The following is a 16,507-nucleotide window of genomic DNA, read 5'->3' on the forward strand; positions in this document are numbered from 1 at the left end:
GTTTGGGATGATACGGTGTGAAAACCCACCATTGCGGCCGGCAGCTAAAACGTCACTTTACCCACCCGCTACTGCACCAAATGCAAATCTGGGACAATTCCACCCCAAACCTTGATTGACTTGCAGGAAAACACGGTGTAATATCATGTCATGTGAGCCAATACTACGCACTAAGGCATCTGCACTGGACATATAAAATCCTTCGAAAAGTGTGGAAGAATGAGAATGTTATATACAATCAATATCATAATATATTCTTTTTTCTTGTAAAATAAATCTGTAATTTATTTATAAATGCAGAATAAAGTAATGCAGAATATAGTTAATTTCTTTCCTGCATGGAAGGGGAAGGGTTGCAATGCCGGTTACTTAGCTTAGGGTTATATGCTTTCAACTTCACCCATTCAGGAAGGCGAGCTCTCCTGGTGATGACCCTGCGTGATGCTGGTTGAGGTCTTGCAAGAGGGGTGGGAGTGGAGCACGCAAATCTATGGGGACGAGAGGGAACAAGGTGGTGCTGCAGAAGCAGCACAGTGGGGTGGGACTCAGAAGGCTGAGGCCACTGGAGTGAGGGTTGAGGAGGGCAGGCTGTGGATAACTCAAGTACCCACTCTTGAGTTGTTTGACAATTTTGAGTGGAAGGCTGTGTGAAAGTGGGACCATTTTGCTGCATTCATTTTCAAAAGTTAACTGTGTAGGGGGAGGGGGGTGTGGGGGCGTGCAGGGAAGGCTGGCTGAAGATTCGTCTAGGGTGCCAAATACCCTTGTGCTGGCTCTGCAAGAAGGCAGGGGAATCCAGCTGCAAATCACAAAAGGAAACAAATATAGGAAAATTTGGCAAAATTGTGCAACAAAGGCAACATAGGAAGGGACGTTGGAGCGGGAGAAGGCCATTCAGCCCCTCAAATCTGTTTTGCCATTCAATGAGATCATGGTTGATCTGTAATTTAACTTAATTGTATATTAATTGTGTTTATCTGTGTGCAAGTGGTAGGCATTAACTTGAGCTCTCTACCAATGGACACAGGCTAAAACTGGTTGGTGGGTTAGAGGGCGAATGCTTGTAATGTTTTACTCTGTAAATAAATATAAAAGTGTAAAAAGATTGGCTCCAGTTGCATCCTTCATCAACTGGATTTCTGGAATAAAACACTGCCCTGGCTCCAGATCACATCAAACCCCTGACTAGCAATAATCTATTGCTCTTAGATTTAAAACTCCTAATTAAGCTAGCATCTATTGCTTTTTGTGTGAGTGAGTTCCATACTTCTACCACTTTTTGTGTGAAGGAGTATTTCCTAACTTGACTCCTGAATGACCTGGCTTTGGTTTTAAGGTTATGTCGCCTTATCCTAGACTCCTTCACAGTGTAAATAGTTTCTACCTGATGCTATGAATTTCTTTTCAAAGTCTAAGAAACCTCAATCAAACCATCCCTTAACCATCTGTAGTTCAGAGAATATAAGCCCAGTTTTATGTAATTTCTCCACGTATCTCTTCCGTGTAGCTATGGTAACATGCTGGTGAATCTGCTCTGCACTCCTTCCAATGCCAACATTTTGTTTCTAAAGTGCAGTGCCCAGAGCTGTAGAGCGAACTCCAGATGTGATTTAAGGAGGACTGTGTAGAGCTGTAGCAAAACTTCCTCCCCTTTATATTCTAGCTCTCCCATTATAAAGTCTAATATCCTATTAGTCTTTATTTGTGCATCTGTCGATTACATTTTAGTGATTGGTTTTGATGGACCACTAAATCTCTTTGAGCCTCCATTGTTGCTAGTATTTCACCATTTAAATAATACATTCCCATTTTATAGAGATGGGTGAACTGACCTTACTTTGGTTGTTATAGCGCTGGTAGAGGCTCTACTTTCCAAAGGAAATCACACTAGCCCAGGCATAGAAGCTTCACCATGACATCTGAATGCTGGGCTAATTGTTATGCCAAATAGTCTAACAGAAACACAACAATCACAACGTATGCTGTTAGATGACTCTCTGTATAAAAATAACTCTGCTAACAGCTATTTAAAAGGACATTGCAGTATTGAGGTAGCTCCCAGGGACTTTCAAAGATTAAGAACTTGACCTTACACAGAAAGTAAAATTAATTTATTTAGTATCAGTGACACAGAATAATAAAATGCAACTACATGAGTTTGCCAGCAACATGATAAAAATCAATCTTCGCAATTAAGATGACATAGCTGCAGATTAAATTTGACCTTTACATTCAACATGAAGATCACAGAATCTAAATTCTACAGTCAACGAAACATTACCAAGTACTATAGTCAAAACGATAAATCTTAAACTGACAACAGAATAAATGGTTTTCATTGATCCAGCCCCTTCCTGTAGAAGTGGGGTGATCAGGTCACTGTCCGGTTGGTTAGAGAAGTGAAAAGGTGAGAAATGGATAGTTTGAGGTTTGAGCCAACGTGGTGTGATTCACAGACAGCTGGCACAACTCACAGGTTAACTAGAGCTAGAACTGGAGTTTAACCATGAGTCATTATGCTGCAAAGCGACTTTGAATGTGAACCAGACAAATTATTAATTGTTCTTATCATTTGAAATTTCTCCAGAAAGGCCTCCAACAGAATTGTATACTGAGATTAAAATGGTGCTTAGATTTTAGGCAAAACAAATAGAAAATGCAGTGGTAGATATTATTCAAACAGTAACATGAAGATCATCATTCTGTCAGCTCTCCGCCATCGTACAATTTCTCAGATAAAAGCAAAAAACTGCGGATGCTGGAAATCGAAAACAAAAACAAAAATACCTGGAAAAACTCAGCAGGTCTGGCAGCATCTGTGGAAGGGAGCACAGTTAACGTTTCGAGTCCGCATGACTCTTCAACAGAACTAAGGAAAAATAGAAAAGGGGTGAAATATAAGCTGGTTTAAGTGTTGCAGGGGGTGGGGTGGGAGAAGACAGCTGGATAGAGGGCCAGTGATAGCAAATCACTGTCCTATCACTGGCCCTCTATCCAGCTCTCTTGTTCCAACCCCACCCCCCCACTTTCTTAAACCAGCTTATATTTCACCCCTTTTCTATTTTTCCTTAGTTCTGTTGAAGAGTCATGCGGACTCGAAACGTTAACTGTGCTCCCTTCCACAGATGCTGCCAGACCTGCTGAGTTTTTCCAGGTATTTTTGTTTTTGTGAACAATTTCTCAGTTTCCTCTTTGCTGCCCTCTACTGGTTTAGGATTTTTTGGAGAAATGCCTGAACTTTTGGCCACAAGTCTTCCTGTGCAAATGAATGTGCCTTGGCATTCCCTCCCCACCTTGTAGGTGCACCTATCACCAAGTGCTGGGAGGCATAGCAAAAGGGGAAAAATGGAGGCTCCAAATAATGTCCAGCCCCTGGATAACTGAGGATCTCAAAATTATCTTTTCCATGTTGTTTCAATCTTTTTATGGTCTCACCAGCAAAGAATTTGCTATTCCAGTTCTTATCATCTTCCCCAACAATAAACAGGATGGTACCCTCAGCATTTTCTATTGGGATTATACTATCCTCATTAACTTCATTTATTGTTTCAAATATGTCCGCAACGCCTGAATCTGCAATCTGCATTCGGCTTATAGTGTAGCCCAGACCAGTAGAAATCAGTTTATCTTTGAAGCACAATCCATATATAGCACTTGTAGTGCATCCATTGATGACAACAGCCGCTAGCACATCTGGTAGAAAGGTGGCCATCGAGAGAACCAAATCCGCACCTTTTGATAGTCCAACTGCTCCAATGCCAGGACCTTTAACCTGGAAGACATTTTTGAAAATATTCCTTGAGGGCAACACATACTTAAACAGCTATAGACTATCAAAGCGTGAGCCCTGAAGAGAAAACAAACTGCAGGACTAACGTTCTGTAAGACAGAAGTGATCACCTTATAGATCTTCAATTTTTAATGTGAATTTGGCCTTGAAACATAACCCATTTGGCCTCGAAACAACACCCGTTTCTCAGACACTAAATGGCCTGCTATGATGGGCGGAAAACCCACACCCATTATGTGTCAGAAGTGTACTGTCTGCCATATTGTTATAGGCAAAAAAAAAGATGTCCGAAGACCTTGCCCAAAACAGGTGTTTGAATATTCAAATGAGAGGCCTAACTGTGAGTTTTAATTCCACTTATGTATCATCCTAGTCATACAAGAAAGACTCTTTCAAGATTTTACAGTAACTAAATAATTAAAGTTAATTTTAAGTACACAATGGTTATGACTTGTACACGTATTCTGCAGATCGCATTCTACAAATCAGTCCATTCAATAGCCTTGATCATATTTTCCTTCTGATCAGTGCAGTGTGTTAATGCCAATGGACACCCACTGTTCAGACTCTCTACTCATTTTTTTTGAAGTAGTTATTTTAATTAAGTGACGGCTATGTACAGAGCTCTTAGCAGACTGGATGCTCTTAATTTAATTTTTAGAATTAAACCATCATAATGCCTTGCTCGAGAGAGAGAATTAATTGCAAAAATACTTTTGCATGTAAACAAATGCTGGATGAAAATTATTTCTATTTTAATAAAAGCTGTTTGGCATGGCTTTCATTATTTGCTTAGAAACAAGAAACCCATCAGCTTAAAACACATTGCATGTGCCACCGCAATTGAAATGATGCATGGTGTTTGGATATTTCCTTCCTTCTCAAGTAACATTTGATAAAGACCTTACTTGAAAGATGGTGCTCCTAAACATAAGGATTATAACACAACAGCTAGTAACATGAGGACTCAGAAACTTGACATGCACAAATATGTATTCCAACTGGTGGCTTGAGGAACCCCCTCGAATTCCTACAAGTTAATTGAAAGAATGAACCACTAGCCAAAACCACTACCAGCTGGGGGCCCTCCTATTTCTGTATTGCTGTCTCATCTCTTCCTTGTCAAGTATCTTGGTAAATGATAAAGAGACTCAAAGATCATAACAGAGAACCCTTACTCTGTACTCAGGCTATTGAATGCATTGTGTGCCACGACGTGAATTTGTTTAGGTAAGATAGGTGGATGAACAACTAGTATAACATAGTGAACTATCTATTTCTCTCTCCTCTTTAACACTGAAATAATATATACGTAGTTCGCTTTTGTGTGATCCCTTCAGCAGGTTGATCCAACGCAACCTGTACCCGGTTTGACCTGGCACAACCTATTTTCAACCTGATCCCCAGCGTTTTAGGCTGTCTATCCTGGCTCACCCCAAGTTCTTCCTGTCCTGCACTGTCCTCAGCTCCTTTACTGCGCTTATAGTACAGTGTTTGGTTGGCAATTGCAGGAGGGAACCAGGCACAGTGAGTGCTTTCTCACTCACCCAGTGGTCACACCCACCAAGTGCTTCCCAACTGACTTGTCTCATCCAAGTGCTTTACCTGCTGCCCATTAGCAATGGAAACTATATGATAATACATTATGTGTTACATTACCTAATGATTATTATTAGAGATCATTGTCGCAGATAAACAGCAGGCTAACTAAACTTTTCACCTTAGTGCAAAAGTTACTAAATGGAAGCCATTTGTTTGATGACATGACTGACCTTTGGATGCTGCCTCAAAAAATTCACGGCTTCTTCGAAATATCCTAAGTCAAAGTTTATCACATCTTCTGGAAGGTCATCATAACGTCGGTAGGCTAACGCCAGTGTAGTAAAACCATGGTTTGCCAAAAGACTGGCTCTGTATTCTGGCAATCCACCTTGTATATCATTCACTGAAATCACTCCTGGAAATGGCCCATTTCCTGTCAAATTCAAAGAAGTTTATTCCTTTCTTCAAATCTCTTCCGAGCTGCTTTGAGTCACCTGGCCCCAGCCCTCTACACCCCAAAATCCCCAAGTCTTTGCCTCTCCTGATTGCTGGCTCGATTCCATCCCACTTCTACCCTCTGATCTTTTCGGGTGGTTAGAACCTGCTGCCAATGACACAAAGCTGTGGTCTCCCATGTGGGAAGCCTGTCAATCTGGTGGGCTGCCAAGTGGCTACCATGTGAAAATAAAGGTAACGTGGTCCTGTCCTTAAATCTGGCCGCACCCCTGTCATTTCCAGGTAACTCACCCCCTCTTCAATCACTTGGATTCTATGCAATGTGTGTTGCAGGAAGATATTGTGAGCACAATGTCAGATTTCAAACTGTGGAGCAAATATCAGAGGTGAAGCTGTCAGCATGGTGAACAGGGGCTTGGAAGTATCATATGGAAAGCAGCAACCTAGCAACAGCATTCTGGTGAAACTCGTCTAAACAGATTAATGTGTGTGCTTGGCTAATTAGGGCTGCATATCTGGAAGAGGGAACACAGTAACTGAAATATAGCATTTGGCCAAATGTTTTAAAAAGGAGGATATCGCACTCACTTCCTAATCTCCTTGGTTTCCATCCAGCTTTGATGGATCAGTGCAAACATATTTCCCTCTTTGTAGAGCTGAGGGCAGGTGTTCTAATAATATTAGCAAGCAGTAATTGTCAGTGCTTCCAAAGAGAGAAAAAAAAAACAACCACCCGCCATTCAATCACCAAAAATGTCTGCTGTGGGTAGCACGCCTGCCAGAAGAATGTGAGGGTCAAACCTGACTCCAGGGTCTTAGACACAAAAATCGAGCTTAATATTCCTCGGCTGAAATTTTCCGGGCTTGTTGGGCGTCGGGTGGGGTGAGGGATATATTGTGGTGAGAAAGGCAAAAATCGGCTTCATACCGGCGTGAAAGCACAGTGTGGGGTCATTTGATGGCGATCGCCATGGTGGAATGCCAATCCCGCTGGAGGACGGCGTGAACCTGCTTCGCATCCCGCCAACACGTCTGGACAAGCGAGACGTCTGGACAAGCGAGACGTGCAGGAGTCAGGACTTACTGTTAGGGCCTTGCTCAGATCGCAGACATCCGAGGAGAAGACGACGCTGGGGCCTTACAGCTTACCGGAGCCTGGAGGAACACGTGCATCACATGCTGGGTGGATTCTCATTGACATGGCTCTGCCGCGAAGCAGCACATGGAAGGTGGGAAGGTCTCCATTTATGTCTTGGGTCTGCTGCGGAACATCATGGTCTTGGCCATGGGCTGCTATGGATGATCGGCGAAGGCTGGGGGGGGAGAGGAAGGTCCAGCTCTGAGTGGGAGGGGAAGGTGTACTTGGGGGGAGAGGGGTGGTGTAGGAGAAAAAGGCCCAGGTTTTACTGGGGGAGGAAGGTGCACTGGGGTAGGGTGAGGTGGGGGGTGGAAATGAAGGTGTTGGCGGGGGGGGCTGTGAGGTTGGGTGGGAGGCAGCAAAGGTGTCTGGGGGAGGGAGGTGTCGGAGGGGTGAGGTTGAGGGGGGTCAAAGGTATTGGGGGTGAGGTTGGGGAGGGAGGAGGGACTACGGGTGGAGGAGGGTGTAACGGAGGAGAATGTGGCAAGTGAAGAGATAGGTGTAAGGAGGGGGAAGGTGTAAGAGAAGGAGTTCAGAGAACGGAATAAGTTCGGAGAGGGGAAGGAGTCCAGGGGGAGGAAGGATTTCGGGTGGGAGAAGGAGTCCATGGGGAGGAAGGTATCTGGGGCGAGGAGGATGGAGTTTGGGGGGGGTGGAATCCAGGGGATGGAAGGTGTCCCGGGGGAGATGGGAGCTAGGGTGGAGGAGGGAGTAAGAGGGGGTGAACATGTAAGGGAGGTGTCTGTGGAGTCAATGACTGCCTGCTGGTGAGCGAACTGATGGTGCGCATGGTAGGAGGGAATGGTAAGTGTGAGAAGAGCAGAGGGAGCCGGAAGAGTAGGAGGTGAGGGTGCATTGGTAGCAGTAGAAGGGATGGCGAGGGTGGTTGGTGGGTCTTAGAGGCAGACCTAGACCCTGGGGTGGGAAGGAAGAGGTCGGGGAAGTCAATGTGGATGGGGGTGGGACTCTGGGAAGGTGGGTAATGTTCACGTTCACCTGGACATCCTAGAAAGAAAAGGGTTTGGGTTGGTAGGTGACGGTGGGGCGCTGGAAGGTGATGCCAGGGGATCAGCAGTGATGGGGGAAAGAACATGGGTGACTGGGGATAGGGAAAGGACAGGGGAGCTGATCAGAAACTTAACGACTACCATGGCTGTTAAAATTGAAAGTGAGCGGAGCCTCGTGTTGGACGGGCACAGGTGCTGCATGGGAGTGTGATCGGTGGGTGGGTGAAGATACAGGTCAGCTCAGATGGACAACTGAAAGAGAACCCCAGCAGGCAGCATTGAGAATGCTCGGGACATTGAGATGAGTGGGATGGATGAAGGATCCATGTGCATGGGAGAGGCTCCGAAAGGCCCTGCCACACACACGCTTCTCCCTCCAGAATCACTCGTGGTCCGGCTGCGTGCAGCTGAACTGATAGCTGGGAAAGATGCCGTGTAAATGGAGCTGAAAGACAACATTACACGTTATTCAGTTAAAGTAAAGATATTTTCAGCTTATAAAGTGACAAAATGTGTTCACCCGTGCAACCAGTTGTGATCAGAATTTCTTAACTTTTCTAGGCCTACCACTTTTTCTAGGTGCTGCCCTGACATCCGCAGCAGGGTTGGAGACAGCCTGTGCAATGGTTGGCCCTGTTGCCTCTGATGACTTCGGCATATGTCCTCTGGAGAGCCAAGCCCTTGAGGGCCCTGGGCTTGCTTTGGCTGTCCTCCTGTGGGCCAGCTGCTCCCTTTGTGGTGACAGAGGATGAGTTTGAGGGGGGGGTCACAAGCAAAATGGACTCTGAGATTTCTGAGTGGATGATCCAGGGGTCCTCCTCCCTTCAGGTGCCTGAGGGCCTGGCCTGACTCATTGAGGGGAAGGTGCATCTGGAGGGACGTCGAGGTGCCCATTTCCCTCTCGTGTTGCCACTGCAGGAACTCACCCATGGCTACCGCGATGGAGGGCAGGTCTGTGCGCATCTCCTCATTCTGCTAGCCCAGGGTCTCCATGGCTTCTGCCATCCTTCCCATGGAGACCTCCATATGAGCACATGTGGACACCACTTCATCAGAGAGCAGGCGGACGCACTCCTCTGACTCTGATGGGGGCTTCCAACAGCTCTGCATGATGTTCTTCCACCTTCTGCTGACTCTCCAGGATGAGCTGGAAGGCCGAATGCAGAGACTCATCATCTGACTTGGACCTCACAGATGCCTCTTCCCCAGCAGTCCTCCGAGTGCCGCGGAGTTCTGCCGAACCTGCCTCCTCCTGCTGCGGACACGTGTCTGTGCGGTGACCACCAGATAGTGAACCCGAGCCTGCTCCAAATCTAGGTCCCAACAAGGTATGTGTCTCTGCGCTGGTGGAGGGTGTGAGTAAGCGCTGTGACGGGTCTTCCAGGCTGCTTATTTCCAGCTCTTCAATGGAGGAGGTGTCCTCTTGGCTGGAGGTGAGGACCTGGATGGAGCTGAGGGACTGGCTGGCTGAGGGCATCTGTCACTTGTCAGAGCTCCTGTGAACCAAAGTAGAGATAATTAGTGCATGGCAGCAAAGTCAAAAGCAGGAGAGAGAGCACTCACTGTTACATTGAGAGGGGGATGATGTGGTGCAGGATCCTCATGTGGGTGTTCACACTGACCTCACCGTTGCTGCAGGTATGGTCCACATCCTCACCAGTCAGCGCGATGGCACGCTCCTCAAAGTGAGTGAGGGGCCTAATGTGGGTCACTCCACCCCCGGTCTGGGACCTCTCCCTGCTGATGTGAGCCAGCTTCTCCTGCATGAAAACAGATGGAGAGAGTGTGAGCAGGACACATGACACTGTGTGGAATGTTTGTGTGGCGAGCGGAGCCATGGATGGGATGAGGATGTGAGCTCCAGAGGGTATGAGCCTGATGGAGATGTGAGGGTGTGTGTGCGAGTTAGTGGTATTATCCCTTGAGGTGTGAGATCCCAATGGATGTGTGATGGGTTTGGGAGTGATGAGGTGGTTGATTTTCCCTGGCGGAACGGATGAGACCATTCATCCTCTCCATGCACTGGATGGCTGACTGCCTCTGTGCTCCAGTGGCGCTGACTACCGCTGCCACCACCTCCCAGGCCGGATTGGTGACTCTGGTAAACATCTGGTGGCCAGAGCAGGGGTAGAGGACATCGCAGCGGCCTTCCAGCAGGCGCCCCAGAGAGGCGTCACTAAATTGGGTGGGGGGGTGGGGTGCTACCGTCTTCTTCGCTTTCATGGCTATCTGTTGCCTGGAGCACTCCCGGCCTGTAGACACGAAGTAGGCTGCGCTCTGGTGCGCTTTAAATATGGCGCCCGGAGCGAGGATGCGGTGAGGTCACAGCAGGGCGGGCAAATCCAAGCCTGCCCGCCAGCGATCCGGAGTGTTTCCCATGAATGTATTATCATTGAAGCGGGATGCGCCAGGAAAGGGACGGTACTGCGCAGAAACCCGCCATTGCGGCTGGCGGGTAAAAGGTCCTTTATCCCTACCACGACCACACTTTGTGCAAATCTGGGACGATTCCGCCCCTCGTGTATATTGAAGAAGTGCTGCACTGTTGGGAGGATTTTTTTTTTTCAAATGCAAAGTTGAATTTAGGCTCTGTCTGTCCTCTGAGGTAGTTTTCATGGCACTGTTTTGAAGAAGAGGAGGTCTTCCAGGTGTTGTGGTCAAAATTTGTCCCTTCATTCGTGTGTGCTCCACTTGAAGGCAGGTCCTTGGCTCATTACCTGCTGATGCTTCATCCTGAGCCAGATCCTTGGCAGTTTTTGCCAGTGATAGCTTGCCATTGCCTCCCTCTCTCGGTGGCAGGGCGAGGAGGCTGGTCCCAAGTCTACCTCAGCCACAACGGCAATTGAACCCACACTGTTGGTGTTATTTTGAACCACAGACGAGCCACCTAACCAACTGATATCGGAGGGTTGTGGGGCTGACGGGGGTTACAGAGAGACAGATGAAAATTTTAAAGTGGAGGCATTGCTCAACTGGGAGCCAGTGTCGGTGACTGAGCACATGGGCGACAGGTGAACAGGATTCGGCGTGTGCTAGGACACAGCAGAGTTCTGAATAAACTCAAGTTTACGGAGGGTGGAATGTGGGAGGCCAGTCAGGAGTGCATTAAAATAGTCAAGCTCGGAGGTCACATAGGCAAGAAGGAAGACTCAGCAGCAGATGAGCCGAGGCAGGGGGTGGAGTCAGGCAACGTTACAGAGGTGAAGATAGACAGTCTTAGTGATGGCACGGATATGTGGTCAGAAGTTCGTCTCAGGGTCAAATATGACACTGAGGTTACGAACAGTCTGATTCGGCGTCAGACTTACTGGGGAGAGAGGTAGAAGTTTGTGGTGGGGACTCAAGATAATGGCTCAGTCATCCCAATATTGAAGCAGAGGAAATTTCTGCTCATCCAGTACCGGATGTCGGGCAAGCAGTCTGACAATTTAGAGATGCTGGAGGGATGGAGAGAGGTGGTGGTGAGGTAGAATTGGGAATTGCCAGTGTACACGTTGAAATTGATGTGTTTTTGTACGATATTGTGGACGGGCAGCTTGCAGATGAGAGAGAGGAGGGGGGCAAGGATATATCCTTGGGGGACACAAGAGGTGACTATACATGAAAGGGAAGAGAAGCTATTGACGGTGATTCTCTGGCTATCATTAGATGGATAAGAATAGAACCGGGCAAGAGTAGTCCCACCCAGCTGGATGACAAGGAGAGGTGTACTATTCCCAGCAGTTGGCAACTAAAGGATATAAGTTTCAGATCCACATTAAGAGGACAAAGAATTCCGGCCCATATCCCGCGCATCCTCCCTCACGCCTTCTCCTCCTTCCCAGAAACATGATAGGGTCCCCCTTGTCCTCACTTATCACCCCACCAGCCTCCGCATTCAAAGGATCATCCTCCGCCATTTCCGCCAACTCCAGCATGATGCCACCACCAAACACATCTTCTCTTCACCCCCCCTGACGGCATTCCGTAGGGATCGTTCTCTCCGGGACACCCTGGTCCACTCCTCCATCACCCCCTACTCCTCAACCCCCACTTATGGCACCTCTCCATGCCCATGCAGAAGATGCAACACCTGCCCCTTCACTTCCTCTCTCCTCATCGTCCAAGGGTCCAAACACTCCTTTCAAGTGAAGCAGCATTTCACTTGCATTTCCCCTAACTTAGTCTACTGCATTCGTTGCTCCCAATGCGGTCTCCTCTACATTGGAGAGACCAAACGCAAACTGGGCGACTGTTTTGCGGAACACCTGCGGTCTGTCCGCAAGAAAGACCCAAACCTCCCTGTCGCTTGCCATTTTAACACTCCACCCTGTTCTCTTGCCCACATGTCTGTCCTTGGCTTGCTGCATTGTTCCAGTGAAGCCCAACGCAAACTGGAGGAACAGCACCTCATCTTCCGACTAGGCACTTTACAGCCTTCCTGGCTGAATATTGAATTCAACAACTTTAGATCTTAAACTCCCCCTCCCCCCATCCCCACCCCGTTTCTCCCCCCCCTTTTTTTTCAATCATTTATATAGATTCTTCTTTCCCCACCTATTTCCATTATTTTTAAATCTAAAACTAAAACCTTGTTAGTCTGTCCACCCCACCCCCACTAGAGCTGTACTTTGAATATCCTGTCTTCCATTCTTAATTAGCACTTTTCTTAGACAAATATCACCACCTTCAACACCTCTTTGACCCTTTTGTCTGTGACATCTTTTGATTATCTGCTCCTATCACTGCTTATCTCCACAATCACCACACCCTCAACGTCTCTCTCCCCCCCCGCCCCCCCCACCTTAAACCAGTTTATATTTCTCCCTTCTCCTAACTATGCTTCAGTTCTGCCGAAGGGCCATGAAGGCTCGAAACGTTAACTGATTTCTTCTCCGCCGATGCTGCCAGACCTGCTGAGTTTTTCCAGGTAATTCTGTTTTTGCAAAGAATTCATTGTTCCCTCAACACCTTGTGGAAACATGTAATCACTACTTAACAACATTTGCATTTCAAATGCTATGTCGTTATTTGTTTTGCTTTAGTTAGTGTTCATGCCTCAAGAATTAATTGGCAATTGTCTACCTGGCTCAGTATTTTACACTTCCGATAAATATTGTTGAATCTGACAATGTAAAAATTTATTAGTAGTTTGAAACGCTTCCAAGAAAGTAACTTGCATTGGTCGGCGCTCGCTCGTGTGTCTAAGTTCAAGCTTGGCTCTGATATAATGTGCAGAGAAAAAAAAAATCAGGTGTTTGAACACAGTTAATAAATACAATTCTATTTTATATTGTGTTGAAATGTAAAATCTTTAAATTCAAAACCTGTTACTTCCTCACTTTAAACATAATTACTTAAATATTCTTTCTTAAAGGAAGCTTATTATAGAAGAGAGTTCAATTGTGCAAAGACATAGTATATGGGATGACAATATATTGGTCCGAGCACGTTGTGTCCACAAGGCGATACAGCACATCCCTGTGTTTAGATATGAAGTCACTCACCACCCTGACTTGGAAATAAATCGCCCTTCCTTCACTGGGTCAAAATCTGGGAACTCCCTCCCTAACAGCACTGTGGGTGTACCTACACCACAGGGACTGCAGCGGTTCAAGAAGGCAGCTCACCACCACCTTCTCAAGGGCAACTAGGGATGGGCAATAAATGCTGACCCAGCCAGTGAAGCCCACATCCCGTGAATGTATTTTTAAAAATGCATTTCCATGTAGGAAGCACAAGCCTAGGTGAGGAAAACTCAGAATAAAGTTGATGTTAAATTTAAAATGAGTCTTACCAGGCGGGATGAAGAGGGTCGCTCGGACCCTGCCCTCTCTCACTGGGATCCTGCTCACCCCTTCTTTCATAAACCAGCGTTGATTGACAGAGGCGGCCAAAGGCTGCACTGGGAGATGGTCCAGGCTCCAGTGTCCATCAAACACCTCGACGTGGACAGCGAGAGAAGTGGCCACATCCCTCTTGACCAGGCGAGTGAAAGGTGTCCGGGGGCTGAGCGACCAGAAGAGCCCCATGGGCTGGGTGCCGGTGTAGTGTCCACCCAGGGACGGGGAGTGGTCCAGGTCCAGCTCCCCCTGTCCGTCCGCCCTGTAGAAAGCCAAGGAGTGAAAAAGCTGCCCCTTCTCGTCGCTGAGCCAAGCCTTCATGGTGACCTGTTGGAGCGGGGAGAGGCCGCTGACCCGCACCCGGAGCGGCTCATCGAACAGGGACTGGGGGCTGGGCTGAAGCCGGACACTGGGGGCCATCCCGGCTCGGTGACCCAGGGGGACAAGGTGACCCAGGGGGACAAGGCGGCTCAGGAAGGCTGCAGCCCCCCGGCGCAGGCTGGAGAGGTACATGGAAACTGGCGAGAGATGGTCCGCAACTACTGAAATCTACCTGGGAGTTTTTAACATGCACCTTCCCACCTGTTACCAGGTGCAACACAGTAATGCAGGTCCAGGGTGGTTTTATTTTATGGAAAATTGAGTAAATCGTCATTTCCTGAAATCAACACACCCAGCAGATTTCTTGATAAAAGCAAAAAATTGCGGATGCTGGAAATGCAAAACAAAAATAGGAACAGAAATTACGTGGAAAAACTCAGCAGGTCTGGCAGCATCGGTGGAGGAGAGCACAGTTGACGTTTCGAGTCCTCATGACCCTTCAACAGATCTGTTGAAGGGTCATGAGGACTCCAAACGTCAACTGTGCTCTCCTCCACCGATGCTGCCAGACCTGCTGAGTTTTTCCACGTAATTTCTGTTCCTCTTTTTGCAGCAGATTTCTTTAGTCTTTTGCATTTTGCACAAATACGGCAAAGATGCAAAACAGACCAGAAGCCAAATATCTTCAGGTCAGAAACAGCTGACCACTTCTCTGTTAATGAGATTGAACATTTATCAGGAGACTGCAGAAAAGCAAACCGTTTGGACCGTCAGAATGGCAACATGTTTCGTCCAAGTTCAATCCACTTCCTGCTCGCTCTCCAAAACCTTTAAAATTCCTCTTATAGTTATAGATCCCATAATGGAAATAGTTTTTCTCTCTCGCTATCCTATCAGTTAACCCCTAAAAATGGAAAACTTCCATGAAATCACCCCTTAACCCTCTAAATTTCGAGCAGTACAATCCTAACTTGCACAGTCTCTTCTGGTAGCTTTACCATTGTCCAGGAAAACTACACTGCTCTCCTTCCAAGGCCGATATGTGGTTCCCAATGCGTGGTCCTCAGAACTGCTCACCTTACTCCAGGTGTGGTCTAAACAGGGTTTGTATAGCTGAAGCTTGACTTGTACTCTAGTTGTCTAGATATAAAGTCAGCAATCCATTAGCCATTTTGATTATTTTCTCTACTTTTTTACATTACATATTCAATTGACTTGGTATGGAAATGGAACTGAATCCCCAACTCTATTTGGACCTCCACCCTTCCCATCATTTAGAAAGTAACCTATTCTATCCTTGTTAGATACAAAGTGGATGACCTCACATTTACCTACTTTGAAATCTATTTTCCACAGTTTTTCTCATTCCTTTAATCAACCAACATCTCTTTGTAATTTTATGCTTGCGTCTAACACTGCTTACAATGCCACCTAACTGTGTCATTAGCAAATTTGGATATGTGCCCGCTTATCCCATCACCTATGTCATTAATAAACATGGTGATTCGCTGAGGCCTTAAATCAGATCCTTGCAGGACACCAGTAGTCACATCCTGCCAATTAGAGTTTCTGCCTATCATACCTATTCTGTCTCCTACTGCTCAGCCAATTTCCTTACCAAGCCAAAAACTTGCCTTCAATTCCATGGGTCTCAACTTTAGCTAACAGTCTTTTATGATGGGCTTAATCAAATGCCTATGAATAACATCTATACACATTACTCTATCATAAAAACAGAAAACTACTGCGGATGCTGGAAATCCAAAACAAAAACAGAATTACCTGGAAAAACTCAGCAGGTCTGGCAGCATCGGCGGAGAAGAAAAGAGTTGACGTTTCGAGTCCTCATGACCCTTCAGCAGAACTGAATAAAGTTAGGAGAGGGGTGAAATATAAGCTGGTTTAAGGTGGGGTGGGTGGGGGGGGGGAGAGAAGTTGGGGGTGGGGGGTGGTAGTAGGGACAAGCAAGCAGTGATAGGAGCAGATAATCAAAAGATGTCACAGACAAAGGAACAAAGATGTGTTAAAGGTGGTGATATTATCTAAGAGAATGTGCTAATTAAGAATGGATGGCAGGACACTCAAGGTACAGCTTTAGTGGGGGAGGGTGGAAAGACTGACAGGGCATTACAGGTATAGATTCATCCCCACCCCCTTTCCATTTCCTCCCCCTCTTGTTTTTTCCAATAATTTATATAGATTTTTCTTTTCCCACCTATTTCCATTATTTTAAAATCTATACCTGTAATGCCCTGTCAGTCTTTCCACCCCACCCCCACTAGAGCTGTACCTTGAGTGTCCTGCCACCCATTCTTAATTAGCACATTCTCTTAGATAATATCACCACCTTTAACACGTCTTTGTTCCTTTGTCTGTGACATCTTTTGATTATCTGCTCCTATCACTGCTTGCTTATCCCTACTACCACACC

At 46.7% G+C, this 16,507-nt stretch overlaps 1 protein-coding gene across 1 annotated transcript; it reads right to left on the reverse strand.

The window, feature by feature from the left end:
* Window positions 1-3,178: 3,178 nt before the first annotated feature.
* LOC144693513 (acyl-coenzyme A thioesterase 1-like) lies at window positions 3,179-14,216 on the reverse strand. Its single transcript, XM_078563362.1, has 3 exons — window positions 13,710-14,216; window positions 5,563-5,765; window positions 3,179-3,772 (listed from the first exon to the last, which is right to left on the reverse strand). The coding sequence occupies exons 1-3, from the start codon at window positions 14,173-14,175 to the stop codon at window positions 3,203-3,205; spliced, it is 1,239 nt and encodes a 412-aa protein (XP_078419488.1). The 5' UTR covers window positions 14,176-14,216; the 3' UTR covers window positions 3,179-3,202.
* Window positions 14,217-16,507: the final 2,291 nt, after the last annotated feature.

This window comes from Cetorhinus maximus, chromosome 18 (genome assembly GCF_964194155.1).
Source record: "Cetorhinus maximus chromosome 18, sCetMax3.hap1.1, whole genome shotgun sequence".
NCBI lineage: Eukaryota > Metazoa > Chordata > Chondrichthyes > Lamniformes > Cetorhinidae > Cetorhinus > Cetorhinus maximus.

What these genes read in the sequence shown, in the direction of transcription:
- LOC144693513 (XM_078563362.1), bottom strand. Translation starts at nt 14,175, where the DNA reads ATGGCCCCCAGTGTCCGGCTTCAGCCCAGCCCCCAGTCCCTGTTCGAT. An exon ending in GACCCTCTTCATCCCGCCTG is followed by an intron (nt 5,766 to 13,709) that starts GTAAGACTCATT and finishes TGAATTTGACAG; the next exon opens with GAAATGGGCCATTTCCAGGA. An exon ending in TTTTGAGGCAGCATCCAAAG is followed by an intron (nt 3,773 to 5,562) that starts GTCAGTCATGTC and finishes AATGTCTTCCAG; the next exon opens with GTTAAAGGTCCTGGCATTGG.